Source organism: Lampris incognitus, chromosome 18 (assembly GCF_029633865.1).
Source record: "Lampris incognitus isolate fLamInc1 chromosome 18, fLamInc1.hap2, whole genome shotgun sequence".
In the NCBI taxonomy this organism is placed as follows: domain Eukaryota; kingdom Metazoa; phylum Chordata; class Actinopteri; order Lampriformes; family Lampridae; genus Lampris; species Lampris incognitus.
Window position 1 is genome coordinate 1,095,123 of NC_079228.1, and position 16,857 is coordinate 1,111,979.

Here is a 16,857-nt window from a genome sequence, read left to right on the forward strand (position 1 = left end):
GAGCAGGTTTTCATCAAGGATCTCTCTGTACTTTGCTCCATTCACCTTTCCCTCAATCCTGATTAGTCTCCCAGTTCCTGTCGCTGAAAAACATCCCCACAGCATGATGCTGCCACCACCATGCTTCACTGTAGGGATGGTATTAGCAAGGTGATGAGAGGTGCCTGGTTTCCTCCAGACGTGACGTTTGGCATTCAGGCCAAAGAGTTCAATCTTGGTTTCATCAGACCAGAGAATCTTGTTTCTCATGGTCTGAGAGTCCTTTAAGTGCTTTCTAGCAAACTCCAAGCGGGCTGTCATGTGCCTTTTACTGAGCAGAGGCTTTCGTCTGGCCACTCTACCATAAAAGCCTGATTGGTGGAGTGCTGTAGAGATGGTTTTCCTTCTGGAAGGTTCTCCCATCTCCACAGAGGAACACTGGAGCTCTGTAAGAGTGACCATCGGGTTCTTGGTCACCTCCCTGACCAAGGCCCTTCTCCCCCGATTGCTTAGTTTGGCTGGGCGGCCAGCTCTAGGAAGAGTCCTGGTGGATCCAAACTTCTTCCATTTACAAATGATGGAGACCACTGTGCTCTTCGGGACCTTCAAAGCTGTAGAAAATTTTTTGTACCCTTCCCTAGATCTGTGCCTCGATACAATCCTGTCTCAGAGGTCCACAGACAATTCCTTTGACTTCATGGCTTGGTTTCTGCTCTGACATGCACTGTCAACAGTGGGACCTTATATAGACAGGTGTGTGCCTTTCCAAATCATGTCCAGTCCATTGAATTTACTAGAGGTGGACTCCAATCAAGATGTAAAAACATCTCAAGGATGATCAGTGGAAACAGGATGAACCTGAGCTCAATTTTGAGTGTCATAGCAAAGGGTGTGAATACTTATGTACATGCAATATTTCAGTTTTTTATTTTTAATAAATTTGCAAAATCTCTACAAAACCTTTTTTGCTTCGTCATTATGGGGTATTGTGTGTAGATTGATGAGAAAAAAATGAATTTAATCCATTTTGGAATAAGGCTGTAACATAACAAAATGTGGGGAAAGTGAACGTGTGTGAATACTTTCCGGATGCACTGTATACAACAGAAGACTTCCATCTTTCTTCCTAACGCAGACTACAGACGAGGAATATGAAGAAAAGGATATCTGGATCCAGCCTCTGTTGAGTAATTCCTGTATGTGTGTTTTCACTTCCTGATAGAGGTGTCGAGGGATTGTATTGTATGTTCTTTGTACAGGCACATTGTCTTTGAGCTCTATATCCATCTCCAAATCTTTGATGCACCCATGCATCCCAATCATCCCTCGCAAAGACATCACATTCATCTCTGAGTATCTGTCGTACCTGACACCGTTGGTCCTCTGACAGGTGACTCAGGTCAATAGGTGGGTCCCAGAGCTCAACTTCTGGCCCCCGACTGGGCTGATGCACTGACAGAGCCACACTGCTGTCTGATGGCTGAGGTCGCTGACCCTCCGTAGGCTTTGTCTGAAGGGAATAGATTGCATCAACACTGTGTAACCAGCCCAATGTAGTGCGACTGCACAGCATGATATTATTGTCAGTTAAGTTTTTAACAGTCACGGCTATTTTCCCATTATCTTCTGGAATGAGTTGTATTAACTGTTCTCTGACTGTCAGTCCTGTGGGCCATGGTGTCTGTTGATTTGGCTGGAACACTACATGCAACCCGCTTAACAACCTCTTATTTAACCGGCTACATTCCACTTCTGTCACTTTGTTTTTTGGGATAACAACTGGCCGTCTGCCTACTCTGGCTATGTGTGGATGGCTATCAGGCTTTTGTTTCTTTACAACAGATAAGACAGCTCTCGCAGTTTTGCATCCCACCTCTAGCGCCGAGCATAGCCGCTGTACCATGTGACCAGAAGGAATGCAGTCTTTACATGTCATTCGTCAGTGCCAATTCTTCAATCACATTAAAGCTAATGATGAGACATTCAAAGTCACTGCTGGCAACCAGAATTTGGACCAGGGCTGGGTTGTCACTCTGCTCCAGCCACAGCATTTTTAGACAGGGTACATTCAATTCCCATCCATCCTTCATAGGGAATGGCTGTTCCATTTGCTACTGAGAGTTCTAACACTCCTTCCTCAAGCAACTCCTCCACTGGTCTCAGGTCAACATCTGGCAGGTGTCTTCTTTTCCAGTAAGCCCCTACAAGTGATACCTGTGAACCGGTGTCCCACAGTATCGTAGTGTCAACACCACCAAGTGAAGCTCGAACTAGACATCTCTTTCCTACCAGCTTAGCTGCTTGTTGTTCCTTACCAGTGAGAGGTGCTCTCAGATTGAACAGACCAACTTTGTACATCTTTTCTGCAGGATGTAGCTGGATTTCAATTTTATTTGTAGTGGCTGCAAGGTTTTTACTACGACAACCTGATGCCCAGTGTTCTGTGCTGCCACACTTACAACAATGACCACACCTTCCGTCAGGGTTGGACAACTGACACTGCCAACATTGTCTTTTGTTTGCAATTCTAGGCTGTTGTTGATAGTTTCGGCTTGGCTGCTCACTCACTTGAAATGGTTGGGGCTTCGAATTCTGACTGAGGCTTGCAATTTGAGTGGTGAGATTCTGGATAGCTTCGCATATGGCTTTGTTCCATTGATCAACTTTTTCCATCAGTGTATCATGTTTGTGGATTTCACCGTGTTTAGTCTCGCTATTTGGTTTATGCGCACAGCTCTCCTTTTCAATTTCATAATTTTCCTCGCTTATTGCTGCAACTTTTATCATCCTTGCTTTTGATGTAATTGGTAACTTATTCTTTCTCGCCATTTCCAGGGTAAACGCAGCTGTCATTTTCCTCAGAAGAATTTCATCTTAAACTTTTGGATCTTGTAAGTATGGCCAGTGATTACTCTTTGGAGGAACTGATTTTGGATAAGCTCTGACCTGTACTTCAGTCCGGATTCAGTTTTTTCTAAAGCAAGTAGTACTTGTTGTCTCAGGTCCATAGCTCGCACCAAAAAACTGAATTGGCGTTTCTTTTGGTTCCTGAACAGCACGCGTGAGAGAGTGATACAGCTCTGTGGCACCTTTCTCGAGATTTTTCTGAGATTTTTCTGAGATGTTGTGATGTCAAATCAACCCTACTTTCAAGGTAACTTTTCAATTTTATTTCTGGAAGTATAGCTTGAATAACAGCCTCAACAACGTCTCCTTTGTCATATCGTTTTTTCAGTGCCCTTCGAATTTGTCTTTCCAAACTACTATATCCTAATTTGTCTTTTTGATTTGGTTCACCTATTTGTCCAATTAGTTTTAAATCTCTCCTGTAAAGTGGGTGAACAAAGGCGACATTTTGGCCAGAGCCATTTACTGCTTCTGTGGCATTTGCTGAAGAGATACTTCCTCTGTGCTCGTTTGAGTTATTGAGTGCCGTACCGATGTTCTCCACAGGATGGCGCGGTTGCGCCATTTTCTCAGGCTGGGGTCGTCATTTTTCTCTTTTAGTTCGTCAATCCTATCAAATATAGATATTTCTTCTTTTAGCTCGTCAATGTTGTCATTTAATTGTTGTAATAAAGACATCCACTCATCTTCTCGTGAAATAGCATCTTCACTTTCTAAACACTGAAGGATCGCCTCCTCAACTAAATTGCGTTCACTTTTCTCCATGTTCAAACTGAGTGCTGCACAGATATCATTTAGCTCCGGTGCTGACAGTGTCAGTAACTTTTCTTCAATCTCCCCAACTAAACTTTCCCAATCAGGCGACATTTGTTGTACGTTGGACATGATAGAAAACTTTTACCTTCACTGCTTCTTCTGTAGCACTGCAGGCTTGACGTCGTTGGTACTACGTTATGCTAGCAGCTAGCTCTTACCATCTTGCAGCTAGTCACTCGTGGCTCGTCTTGCTTCATGATAAATTCTTGAACCGGGCGGAAACACCAAGTTTATGTTGCACTCTTGAAAAGACCAGGACTCTGTCTTTCTTTTTGGTAACTTTATTCCCCGGCCCTGCTTCTTTTTGTTTTGTTATTTTCTCATGAAGCAGGCGGAGCTCACATACACATGGACAACTCAGCTCTAATCCATCACATCTCCTAACTGCGCATTCTGATGATGTCATATTATTGACACTTGACCTCTTGGCAATAACTAAGCAAAATAATATTCAGAATACCTAATGCAAATACAATTACAAATACTGGGATAAAATTACAATGTACCATGAAATAAAAATAATTTCTCCTTTTTAGTAAATTATCAATGCAAAGAGCTTAGAATATTTCTGGGTCGCAACACAGACAAGGGGAGAACATGCAAACTCCACACAGAGGATGACCCAGGATGACCCACCAAGGTAGGACTACCCAGGGGCTCGAACCCAGGACCTTCTTGCAGTGAGGCGACCGCGCTAACTACTGCACCACCGTGCCGCCCTAGTAATCAATCGTTTCTTATTCTCTTCTTCTGTTCTGACTTCTGACTGGTTACATGCAACAGGGCATTCATAACATTGGTGCCACCTACTGGCGTATGCATAGAACACAACAAAGTAGCCATTAAAAAACAAGTAGACTGGGCATCCGGGTAGTGTAGCAGTCTATTCCCAACACTGGGATCGCCGGTTCGAATCAATGTGATAATTGAGTCCTTGATTATATTTTTGGCTCGAAGTAGGCTGCGGGATCTGTATATGTCCTCAAGTGAAGGTAGCTGTGTGCCAGTCGTTTTCTGTGCTGACTTAATCACTCTCTGCAGAGCTTTCTTATTAGCCACAATGCAAGATGCCATAAGTTAGTCTGCTTTCTGTGGAGCAGTAATAGAAGGACACCAGCAGTGGCTGAGACAAATTAGCTCTCCTCAGTGTCCTTAGAAAGTAAAGCCGCTGCTGTGCCTTCTTTACTGGGGAAGTTGTATTGACAGTCCATGTGAGGTCCTGGGAGACGTGTGTGCCAAGGAATTTGAAGCTGGTCACCCTCTCCACCATGTCTCCTCCGATGTATAAGGGAGCAGGTTCCTCTTCCTGTTTCCTAAGGTTGATGATGATCTCCTTTGTTTTGGAGGTGTTGAGTAGCAAGTTGTTACTCGAGCACCATACTGACAGTTTGTGGACCTCATCCCTATAGGCAGTCTCATTGCCATTCTGTATTCGTCCCACCGCAGTAATGTCATCTGCAAATTTGATTATGGCATTTGTACTGTGGGTTGGTGTGCAGTTATGGGTGTAAAGTGAATAGAGAACTCAGCACGCAGCCCTGTGGAGCTCCAGTGCTGAGTGTCAAGGTCGATTAGTGATGTGTCCCCAGCCTGACAGTCTGTGGACGATTTGTTAAAAAATATTTTATCCATCTGCATGTGAACTGGCTGACACCCAGCTGGAGCAGCTTGATCACCATTCTGCTGGTGATCATTGTGTTGAATGCAGAGCTAAAGTCTACAAACAACATCCTCACATATGTTCCCGGGTGCGCCACATGTGTCAATGCAGTATGGACAGCTGTGTTAATGGCGTCCTCTGTTGACCTGTGGGCTCTGTAGGCAAATTGGTGTTGGTCCAGAGTGGGTGGGAGTGCAGATTTAATGTGTTAGGACCAGCCTCTCAAAACATTTAATTAGTGGAGGTGAGTGCCACAGTCATTAAGTGTGCTGATAGATGTTTTCTTAGGGACAGGCACAATAGTGGCAGACTTAAAGCATTTGGGGACAGTGCATAATGACAAGGAGAGGTTAAAGATGTTGCTGAAAACCTCTGCCAGCTGATCCGCACAGTATCTGAGTGCCCTCCCTGGAATGCCATCTGTGCCGGCGGCCTTCCTGGGATTGACACTGCGGAGCACTCCCCTGACATCATCTGTGCTCACATGAAGTGCCAGGTAGTTTCTGGTTGGTATCAGTGCAGTCTCAGTCTCTGCCTCATATACCTCATTCACCTCAAAATGGGCAAAGAAGTGGTTGAGTTGCTCAGCTAGTGAGTCGCTGCTGCTGGTTGGGCCTTTGCTCCCTTTGTAGTTTGTGATGTGCTGATTGCCTTGTCATACACGCTGAGTGTCCCCCTCGCGGAAGTGTTCTTCAAATTTCTGCCTGTAAGCTGTTTTTGCTTCCTTGATTGCTCTCTTCAAGTTAGACTTGGCAACGCTGTAGTTCAGCATTGCCAGATCTGTAGGTTGTGTCACGGTCCCTCAGCAGCAGCTTCAAATCCCTTGTCATCCATGGTTTATTGTTTGGAAAGTATCTGATATGTTTGTCAACAGTCACACTATCAATACAGTTTTGTATGTAAAACAGGACAGTGGCAGTATAGTCCTCTATGTATTGTGCAAATAAATCCCAGTGAGTACGCTCAAAGCAGTCCTGAAGCTGAGTGGAAGCCCCCTCAGGCAGAGTCTTTATGGTTCTCACATAAGGCCTCTTTTTGCTGATGAGGGGTCTGTGTGCCACAGTGAGAAAGACAGAGAGATGGTCGGACTGGCCTAAGTGGGGGAGTGTGTGTAATACTCCTGGAACAGGGGAAGAAATTAATACAGGACAGCTCTTCATCAACTGTATTAATCATATTAATGACTTTCAAATTACATGCAATGTTAACTTACTGGATTTGTATAGAAGGGATAGCAAACATCTTATTTTCAAAAGGTGTACACCATACACTTCACAATAAAATGAAGAGGTATTACACAGGAAAGCTCACTACCACATGCACTGGTCAAAAAGGTGTACCTGTATCACTTTCCCACTGTTAACCCTTACGTTTGTTCAGCTTACCCAAAATACAAATCCCAACCTAAAACAAGACTATTTAGTTACTGCGCCTGCAAATATAACACATAAATTCAGACGTGCACACAAGCATACACTCACACGCGTGCACACAGGCAGCGGGAGTGAAGGTGCACACACTGTGCATGTCTCGATCACACGCCAACTGCATGCACACACCATGTATTCTGTACCAGTAGTAGCTACGATCACGTGCTCATGTCATGCACTTGGCGCCAGGAATATACACTTCCAAACACTGTGCTCCACAAAACACACTTCCACATATTAATAACTACACACCGTCTTCTGAGAATACACTAAAGCCAACAATTATTCTATTTCATATTGGTCACACATTCGACTCGCTTTGGCTCGTGGCTATGCTAGCTAATTAACTCCTATGCTAGCGAGCCTATGCTAGCGAGCTAGCTTTGCATGCACTCAATTCTGTTTTAAACTAAACGTCCTTATTTATGGTATGCTAATGAATCCATAACGGTCCATAACGTTTATACATTGATAATGTGGTCCATAAACATTTATACAGTGATAATGAACTGTAATCATATATACTTTTCATCCTTACCTGAAACAGGGGAAGAAATTAATACAGGACAGCTGCTGGCTCTTCATCAAATGTATTAATGACGAGAACCCCCAGCGCGCCCTCTGGTCACATGTCCCCAGACATGAGCTATTGAAAACTGATTTAGTCATAACTAATCGATATCAGTGCGAACATATTCATCACCTTCAGCGTGAACATATTATAGCGAATTCAGGGGCCAGCCCGGCCGGATCGTCACAGCTGGGATGCGAACTCGGATCTCCCACGCCGCGGGCGACAACGTTAACCAGTCAACTGAAGGGTCCGACCCGTTAGCCAAGGGCTACCGAGCCTATTCATCCGTGATCGTTACATTGCCCCCTTCCTTCGGGAAGGGCGTCCCCGGCCGGACCGTCACAGCCGGGGATCCCACTTCTGACACCAATGTAGCGAATTCGGGGGGCAGCCCGGCTGGACCGTCAAAGCCGGGACGCGAAGTCTGATCTCCCACACCGCGGGCGACAACGTTAACCAGTCGACTAAAGGGTCCGACCCGTTAGCCAAGGGCTACCGAGCCTATTCATACATATCCCGAAGGAGAGGGGTAATGTAATGATCACGGATGAATAGGCTCGGTAGCCCTTGGCTAATGGGTCGGACCCTTTAGTCGACTGGTTAACGTTGTCGCCCGCGGTGCGGAATACGCAAGTTCGCGCCCCGGATAAGAGGTCCGGCCGGGGACGCCCCTTCGCGAAGGAGGGGGGTAGTGTAACGTAGACATGTTGGCCCTTGGCTAACGGGTCGGACACTTTAGTCGACTGGTTAACGTTGTCGCCCGCGGTGCGGAATACACGAGTTCGCGCCCCGGCTGTGACGGCCCGGCCGGGGACGCCCTTCCCGAAGGAACGGGGCAATGTAACGATCACGGATAAATAGGTTGGCTAGCCCTTGGCTAACGGGTCGGACCCTTTAGTCGACTGGTCAACGTAGTCGCCCGTGGTGCGGGAGACCTGGGTTCGCGTCCCGGCTGCGGCGGTTCCCGACTGCCGCAGCCGGGACGCGAACCGCCGATGACATTGTGATCTATAGCGAGAGTAGGGTGCAGGTTGAGGAGAGCCTGGAGAGGTGGAGGTATGCACTGGAGAGAGGAGGAATGCAAGTCAGTAGGAGCAAGACGGAATACCTATGCGTGAACGAGAGTGAGGACAGTGGAATGGTCAGGATGCAAGGAGTGGAGGTGACAAAGGCATATGAGTTTAAATATTTGGGGTCAACTGTCCAACGTAACGGGGACTGCAAGAGAGAGGTGAAGAAGAGAGTGCAGGCAGGGTGGAGTGGGTGGAGAAGAGTGTCAGGAGTGATTTGTGACAGAAGGGTACCAGCAAGAGTTAAAGGGAAGGTTTACAAGATGGTTGTAAGACCAGCTATGTTATATGGTTTGGAGACAGTGGCACTGACGAAAAGACAGGAGGCAGAGCTGGAGGTGGCAGAGTTGAAGACGCTAAGATTTTCACTGGGAGTGATGAAGAAGGACAGGATTACAAATGATTATATTAGAGGGACGGCCCAGGGTGGACGGTTTGGAGACAAAGCAAGAGAGGCAAGATTGAGATGGCTTGGACATGTGTGGAGGATGCTGGGTATATTGGGAGAAGGATGCTGAATATGGAGCTGCCAGGGAGGAAGGCCAAAGAGGGGGTTTATGGATGTGGTGAGGGAAGACATGCAGGTGGCTGGTGTGACAGAGGAAGATGCAGAAAACAGGTAGAAATGGAAACGGATGATCCGCTGTGGCGACCCCTAACGGGAGCAGCCGAAAGTAGTAGAGTAGTAGTAGTAGTGAGAGTAGCATGCTCACCACGTTCATCACGCCATTTGACCGCTAGTGTTTTAAGCGTTTACCTTCTGGCATAAGCATAGCAAGTGAGATATTTCAGAGAAAAATGAGCGAGCTGCTACAGGGGTTAGATAGGGTAGCAGTTTACGTGTAGTAGTGTATGGCAAAATGATGGCAGAGCATGATGCAAGACTGAAATGTGTCCTAAAAACAATTGAACAGGCTGGATTGAAGCTCAATAAGGACAAGTGTAAGTTTAGGCAAAGCAAACTACACTTCCTAGGACACGTCGTGGACGAAAGCGGAGTCAGACCCAACCCATAGAAAATACAGGCGATCAAGGAGCTCCCAGCACCCACGAACATACAGGAACTGAGGCACATCATTGGAATGATCACCTACATGGGCAAATACATCCTGAACGACCTCCTACAGTAGGAGGACCGCTGTATGACCTACTGAAGAAGGAAATGGCGTGGACATGGGGACAATCACAGGTCAGCGCATTCCACAGTCTGAAGGAAGCACTCACATCATCACCTGTCCTCACATACTACGACCCGAACAGAACCACAGCAGTGTCAGCAGATGCGAGCAGCTATGGACTGGGGGGAGTTTTGCTGCAACAACACGGCGACAGCTGGAAACCAGTCACATATTGATCCAGGAGGCTCACTGACACAGAAAAGAGGTACGCACAGATTGAAAAAGAATGTCTGGCCGGAGTGTGGGCGAGCGAGAGATTCGAAAAATATCTCGTAGGCATGGACAGATTCAAACTGATCACAGACCACAAGCCGTTAGTACCTCTAGTCAACAGTAAAGACCTTAATGCAGTGCTTATAAGGTGCCAGAGACTGCTACTGAGGCTGATGCGATTCGGGGCAACCGCCGAATATGCACCTGGTAAGACACTAGTCGTCGCTGACACACTGTCACGTAACCCGGTGGCCAGCGACAACACCAGCAACACATCAGGAAATGTCACATGTTATATGGAGGCAGTGATGGAGAGTCCGCCTGCTTCACAGAAAAAGCTGCGAGAGATCAGAGACGCCACCGCAAAAGATGAGCAGCTCCTGACAGTGCTGAAGCTGACAAAGCAGGGATGGCCAGAACACATAAGGAGAGTATACGAGAGAATAAGATACTTTTACAGAATGAAACATAAATTCTCAGTGAGCGAGGGATTACTCACAGCAGGTAGCAGAACTGTAATACCTGAGTGGATGAGACACGAAATACTCGAACGTATCCACAACGGACATCAGGGACTGTCAAAGTGCCGAGAACGGGCACCGGCATCTGTGTGGTGGCCAGGGCTCTCATCAGACATCAAGGCCAGAGTCCAGTCGTGTAAATTCTGCTGCAAGAACAAGAAGACGCAGAGGAAATAGCCGCTCAACCCCACACCACTGCCAGGCCGCCGGTGGCAGCATGTAGACACCGATATCTGTGAGTATAAAGGACAGAATTATCTGGTAGTGTCAGATTACCACTCACGTTACCTAGAAATACTACACTTACCTAATATAACTACAGGACAGGTAATTTACAAATTAAAAGCAACATTTGCTAGATTTGGTACACCAGTGTAGTGACAATGGCACTCAGTTTACTAGTCAGGCTTGGTCTGATTTTAGCAAATTGTTTGACTTTGAACACATAACCTCTAGCCCCCACAACAGACAAAGCAATGGGCACGCAAAACGAGCAGTACAATCAGCAAAGAGAATCCTGCAGCAAGATGATCCACTACTAGCTGTTGATGAGCCGTAAAATGCGCACAACGCTGCCGACGCTGGAGAAGAACCTCAGCCCAAAATGACCCAACAGACAGCTGACCAAGCAACGGGATGCTGCAGCAAAACAGCAGCATGCCCACCTCTTCAACAGACGCAATGGAGCGCGCGACTTACCAGAATTGAGACCGGGGACCCGGTGCTGGTAAAACTAGATGGAGAGAAACGATGGAGCGACCCGGCAGCAGTGGTGAGAGAGCACACAACTCCTCGCTCTTATAACCTGCAGTCGCCCGAGGGGGCGAGAAGAGGAGAAACCGCCGTCACCTGCAGACACTGCCGGCGGGATTTCCAGCGGAGGAGACCAGAACGGAAACCGAGCAAAGCTCACAAGTGAGACTGGGCCCGGAGCAAGCCACAAAACACGTGAAACTGTGCCCAGAGCAAGTCACAGCACCGACATCCGCAACAGTGACTCAACTGAGCCGCACAACGGAGGGATCAGTAGTGACACGATCGGGTAGAGTGAGTAAACCCAAAGCCAACCTAAACTTATAGCTGGAGGCACAAACAAAGTCAAAAGAGTTCCAGAATGTTAACTCTGATGTGATGGTATTCACTGTCAAAAGAGTCCCTGAATGTAACCCCAATGTGATCATAAACAATGTCAAACGAGTTCCAGACTGTTAACCCTGATGTGATGGTATGCAGTGTCAAAAGAGTTCCTGAATGTAACCCCAATGTGATCATAAACAATGTCAAAAGAGTTCCAGAATGTTCAATTCAATTCAATTTATTGTCATTAAAAACAATGTGCAGGCAGACAATGTGCTTCAACAAACAGTGCAAGACAGACACAGACAAACACAGCAAACACAATATTAGATATACACACATGAAGACCAAAAGCTAAAAATAAGTTAAAAGAGAGCTGGAGTACAAAATATTTAAAAATATCTACAGACGTTCAGTGGGTAGCCAGGTTCAGGTGGGCAACAGCTTGTGGAAAGAAGCTGTTTTTGAGCCTGGTAGTGTGGGCTCTGGGGCTCCTGTAGCACTTCCCAGAGCGCAAGGGGGAGAACAGTCCATGGTTGGGGTGGGTGGGATCTCTGCTGATGCTCAGACCCCTTCGAAGGCAGCGTTTGTGATAAATGTATTTTATGGCTGGGAGCTGGGTAATGGTGATATGCTGGGCCGCCTTGACGATCCACTGCAGAGCTTTCTGGTCTACTGAGGTGCAGTTGCCGCACTACACTGATATGCAGATGGTCAGGATGCTCTCTATGGTGCAGTGGTAGAAGTTGGTGAGAATTTTGGGGGTAGACGGGCGCTCCTCCACCTCCTCAGGAAATGCAGGCGTTGTTGGGCCTTTTTCACAAGGGCCTAGGTGTTTAATGTCCATGAAAGGTCCTCGCTGATGTGGACTCCAAGGAATTCAAAGATGGAAACACACTCCACTTCCACCCTATTGATGTGTATGGGGGAGTGGCTGCAGCTTCTAGACCTCCTGAAGTCCACAATCAGCTCCTTTGTCTTCTGCACATTAAGGACAAGATTGTTGGTAGTATACCATGATGTGAGGTGCTCAATCTCGTCTCTGTAGGCCATCTCGTCATTGTTGGTGATACGGCCAATGACTGTGGTGTCATCTGCAAACTTAACTATAACATCTGAAGGGTGAGTTGGCAGGCAGTCGTGCGTAAAGAGGGAGAAAAGGAGGGGGCTCAGAACACAGCCTTGAGGGGCACCTGTGCTGAGGGTCAGGGTGGAGGAGGAGTGATCACCTAACCTAACAGACTGAGGTCTGTTGGTCAGGAAGTCCAGGATCCAGTTACAGAGGGAAGGGTTGAGGCCAAGGGAGAGGAGTTTGGTGGTTAGATTAGCGGGGATGATAGTGTTGAAGGCAGAGCTGTAATCTATAAACAGCATCCGGATGTATGTGTTGTTAAGTTCAAGGTGGGTCAGAGCAACGTGCTGGGCAGTGGCAACGGCATCCTCAGTAGACCTTTTGGGACGGTAGGCGAACTGATGTGGATCGAATGTGGGGGGGATAATGTTTTTGATGTGAGCCAGAACCAGTCTTTCAAAGCACTTCATGGCAATGGGCGTGAGTGCTATGGGTCGGTAGTCATTAAGACATGTGGATGTTGGTTTCTTGGAGACATGAATGATAGAGGTGGTCTTAAAGCATGCCGGGACTTAAGATTGGGACAGTGAGAGGTTAAATACAGGTGTGAAGACCTCAGCCAGCTGGTCGGCACATTCCCGGTAGACCCAACCCGGTATGCCGTCTGGTCCGGCAGCCTTTTGTGTGTTGACTGCGCAGTGATTCTCTGACCTCTGCGACTGACAGAGTGAGCACCTGGTTTTGTGTGTGGCTGGGGATTTTTGTGGCTGGGTCAGTATTGTCCTTGTTGAAGCGGGAATAGAAATGATTTAGCTTGTCTGGCAGGGAAGCATCATGGACAATGGGACCGCGATTAGAGCTTTTGTAGTCTGTGATAGACTGAATGCCTTGCCACATTCGCCGAGGATCAGAGTTATTGTGAAAGTGGTCCTCTATTCGTAGGGAATATTTATGTTTTGCTGTTCTGATGCCCTTTTTGAGGTTGGATCTGGCTGCGCTGTAGGCCTCACAGTTACCTGGCTTGAACACTGCATCCCGGACTTTCAGCAGCTGCTGGACCTCACTGGTCATCCAGGGTTTCTAGGTTGGAAAGGTGCAGACTGATTTTTTTGTTGTGACACTCTCAGTACAAAAGTTAATGCAGGCTAGTATGGCAGATGGCTGTTCATTGATGTCTATATGGGAGCCATGGGTAGCTGAATGTGCAAAAATACTCCAGTCTGTGTTTTCAAAACAGTTCTGGAGCTCAGAGACTGCTCCTTCTGGCTGGACAGTGATTGTCTTTACTGCTGGCTTGACCCGTTTTATTAGGGGTTTGTAGGCTGAGACCAGGAACAGGCAGAGGTGGTCAGAATGCCCCAGATGAGGGCAGGGAGTAGCTTTGTATGAGTCCTTGATGTTTGTATAGAGATGGTCCAGGGTGTTTTGTCCCCTAGTGGGGCAGGAGACATGCTGATGGAATTTGGGCAATACAGCCCTGAGGTTAGCCTGATTAAAGTCACCACCTATGATAAAGGCATTGTCCGGGTGTTTGGTCTGTTTGCTGATGGCACATTGTAGCTGCTTAAGTGCTTCCTTAGCATTAGCATGTGGGGGATGTATACAGCGGCGATGGTAATGGCCGTTAGCTCCCTGGACAGGTAAAAAGGCCTGCACTGAATCATAAGGAGCTCGAGATCAGCAGAGCAATGCCTTTCGACGATCTTTATATTGTTGCACCAAGAGTTATTGACATAAATACTCAAACCTCCTCCACAGATCTTGCCGGAGTCCGCTGTCCTGTCGGCCCGGAAGGCTGTGCGGCCCGCTAGCTCGACTGCCGAGTCAGCTATGTTGCTGTTGAGCCAAGTCTCCGTAAACATCAGCAGCCTTTTCTGAGGACAGCCTGAGTCTTATCTCGTCCATTTTGTTAGCTAATGATCGGACATTAGCCATGAAGATGCTGGGGAGGGAAACGTTGAAGGGAACGCTACTTAGCTTAGCATGTAGCCCGCCACGATTCCCCCTCTTTTGTTTACGTTGCCGACGGGGGCAGCATTTCCACTGCGAGACCGGTGAGCGGATAATATCGATGGGGAAATTGTCCATGATGGTGGAGGGAAGTGAATAATCCGCTCTGAGGTTTAAAAGTTCCTGACGGTTGTACAAGAGCGCATGACCTACACTTGTAAATAAACTTAAAACTAAAATATAAATAACAAAGAAAACACGACACTGAAGAGGGAACCACAGTAGCCGCTGCGTCCAGCGCGCCGCCATCTTGGAATGTTAACTCTGATGTGATGGTATGCAGTGTCAAGAGTTCCTGAATGTAACCCCAATGTGATCATCAACAATGTCATAAGAGTCCCTGAATGTTAATGTTAATTCTGATCAATGAATTGTTAAGGGACTATGTTGCCAGGTTATTAATACCCACTGTACAAGCTGTGGTGTTTACTGGCTATGTAGACCAACATTGAAATTGTCCACAGTACACAATACATATCAATGTTATAAAAAAGGCTGTTTTTAGAAAGATTCACACAGGAATGTTTTGAATTCTGTAAAGAGTTAACGAGACAGACATAGACAAAGCTTATAGGCTTATTACATCTTTGATGAACGTGTGATGATGCCAGAGGGGGGAGACATCTTTAAAAGTGGAGATGTCAAGGCATTGACTACGTTATTCATGACTGACAGCTCAAGCATCCTATCATAGCCCTGGGTGGAAATGCTACGTACTCATCTACGTAAGCGTTTCCTAAGCAGGTTCATACTGACTTCAGGCACACTGCGCGTGCCTGAAGTCAGTATGAACCTGCTCGCCTGAGAAACCGGCTGTTTGTCTCACTGTCTCTTGTTTCATTAAATAAACCAAATGAAATAACTGAACGTTTAATCATCTGACAGTCTCTGACTGGAAAGCTTGTTTCACTTAGTTATGAAGCCTTTTCTTCCTCTCTTTCCGCGTTTTCTTTCTCAGCATCCCACTTTCGTCGTTCAGTTGCTCTACCATTGTGGGCCTGCATTTCATCTCTTTTTTCGTTCTAGGTTTCAAATTTGTCATGTCCAAGTTTTAAGCTCGGTACCCAGCCAGGATCCATCTACCCCACGGCTGTGCAGCTGCACTCAAAAAGATTTTTCAAAATCTTTTCGGCTAGGCCATCTCGACTGATAGCAGCAAGCCACAGCCTACACCCCTCAGCTGACAATTCTTCGGCTTGTTCTCCTTGGTGCCTAATGACCGATAGCAGCAAGCCACAGCCTACGCCGCTCAGCTGACAGTTCTTCAGCTTGTTCTCCTTGGTGCCTAATAATTTTCGGAGCACGACAAAACGACAAGTGTTTATTGCTATTATTACCACATTTGTAAATTAAACAAAATGAAGGCATGACTGATTACGATGACGATGTTGCTGCTAAAGTGCAATTCGCCCACAGCGTTCTTATCCTCCAAACATGGCCGATAATACATTTTTGGTGACTTTTGGTCACGTGTTCGAACACACACTATTCACTTTAAATTCACTTAGAATATTTTCTTGCATGGCATGTTGCTAATGTGGACCACAACAGTGCTCGGCTCAGTCAGCTCACATGTGTGTTTCAGCGGTGGTGTACTGTTGGCTGTAGTGTTTCCATGGTCTTCTGACTGTAATGGTTATAATATCTTCTGACAGGTGGCTCGTAAGCTCGTCATCGTTGAGGGAGAGCTGGAGCGCACTGAGGAGAGAGCAGAGCTTGCTGAGGCGTAAGTATGCATCACAGGGATGGATGTGTTATTGGCAATGAACTACTTTTGAATGGAGATACGTAGGAACACCACGATGTTTCTCCTAAAACTGGCCAGGGATTTGAATAACTTCATTATATTCTACTAAATATTATAACTATTCAGTAGGCTTGTCATTGCTGCCTTTTTCTAGTATCAATAAGTGGAAAACTTTACCAGTGGTTATCAATATACCCAAGGTGGCACTCTTGTAGTTGTACTTTGGTAGCCAACTAAGCCGTCTAGTGGCCAACTAAGCCATCTGAAACCACGTGTAAGGAGATTTATGATGGCACCACCTGATGTTGCAGGGACACGTGTGTACAGTTGGCTAAATTGCGTTTTTCTGTCTTGGTTTGTTGAATTGTTTGTGTGTGTGTGTGTGTGTGTGTGTGTGTGTGTGTGCGAGCGCGCGTGTAGCTCCAAAATATCAGCACAATATCATATTCTGTGCATTAATCAGAATCAATCCATTCATTATCAGAACTGCTCATCCTGCTCGCTGGAGCCTATTCCAACAGTCATTGGTTGGCAGGTGGGGAGACTTCCTGGACAGGCCACAGGCCATCATGGGGCCGACACACACACACACCTAGGGACAAT

The 16,857-nt window shown here is 46.7% G+C and overlaps 1 protein-coding gene across 1 annotated transcript in view; it reads left to right on the plus strand.

Moving 5' to 3' along the window:
• Positions 1-16,857, plus strand: part of tpm3 (tropomyosin 3) — a 142,744-nt gene that overhangs the window by 76,194 nt on the left and 49,693 nt on the right. Inside the window, exon 5 of the mRNA XM_056298752.1 lies at positions 16,163-16,233. Within this exon, the coding sequence (XP_056154727.1) occupies positions 16,163-16,233 (71 nt within the window). The remainder of the gene's footprint in view (positions 1-16,162; positions 16,234-16,857) is intronic.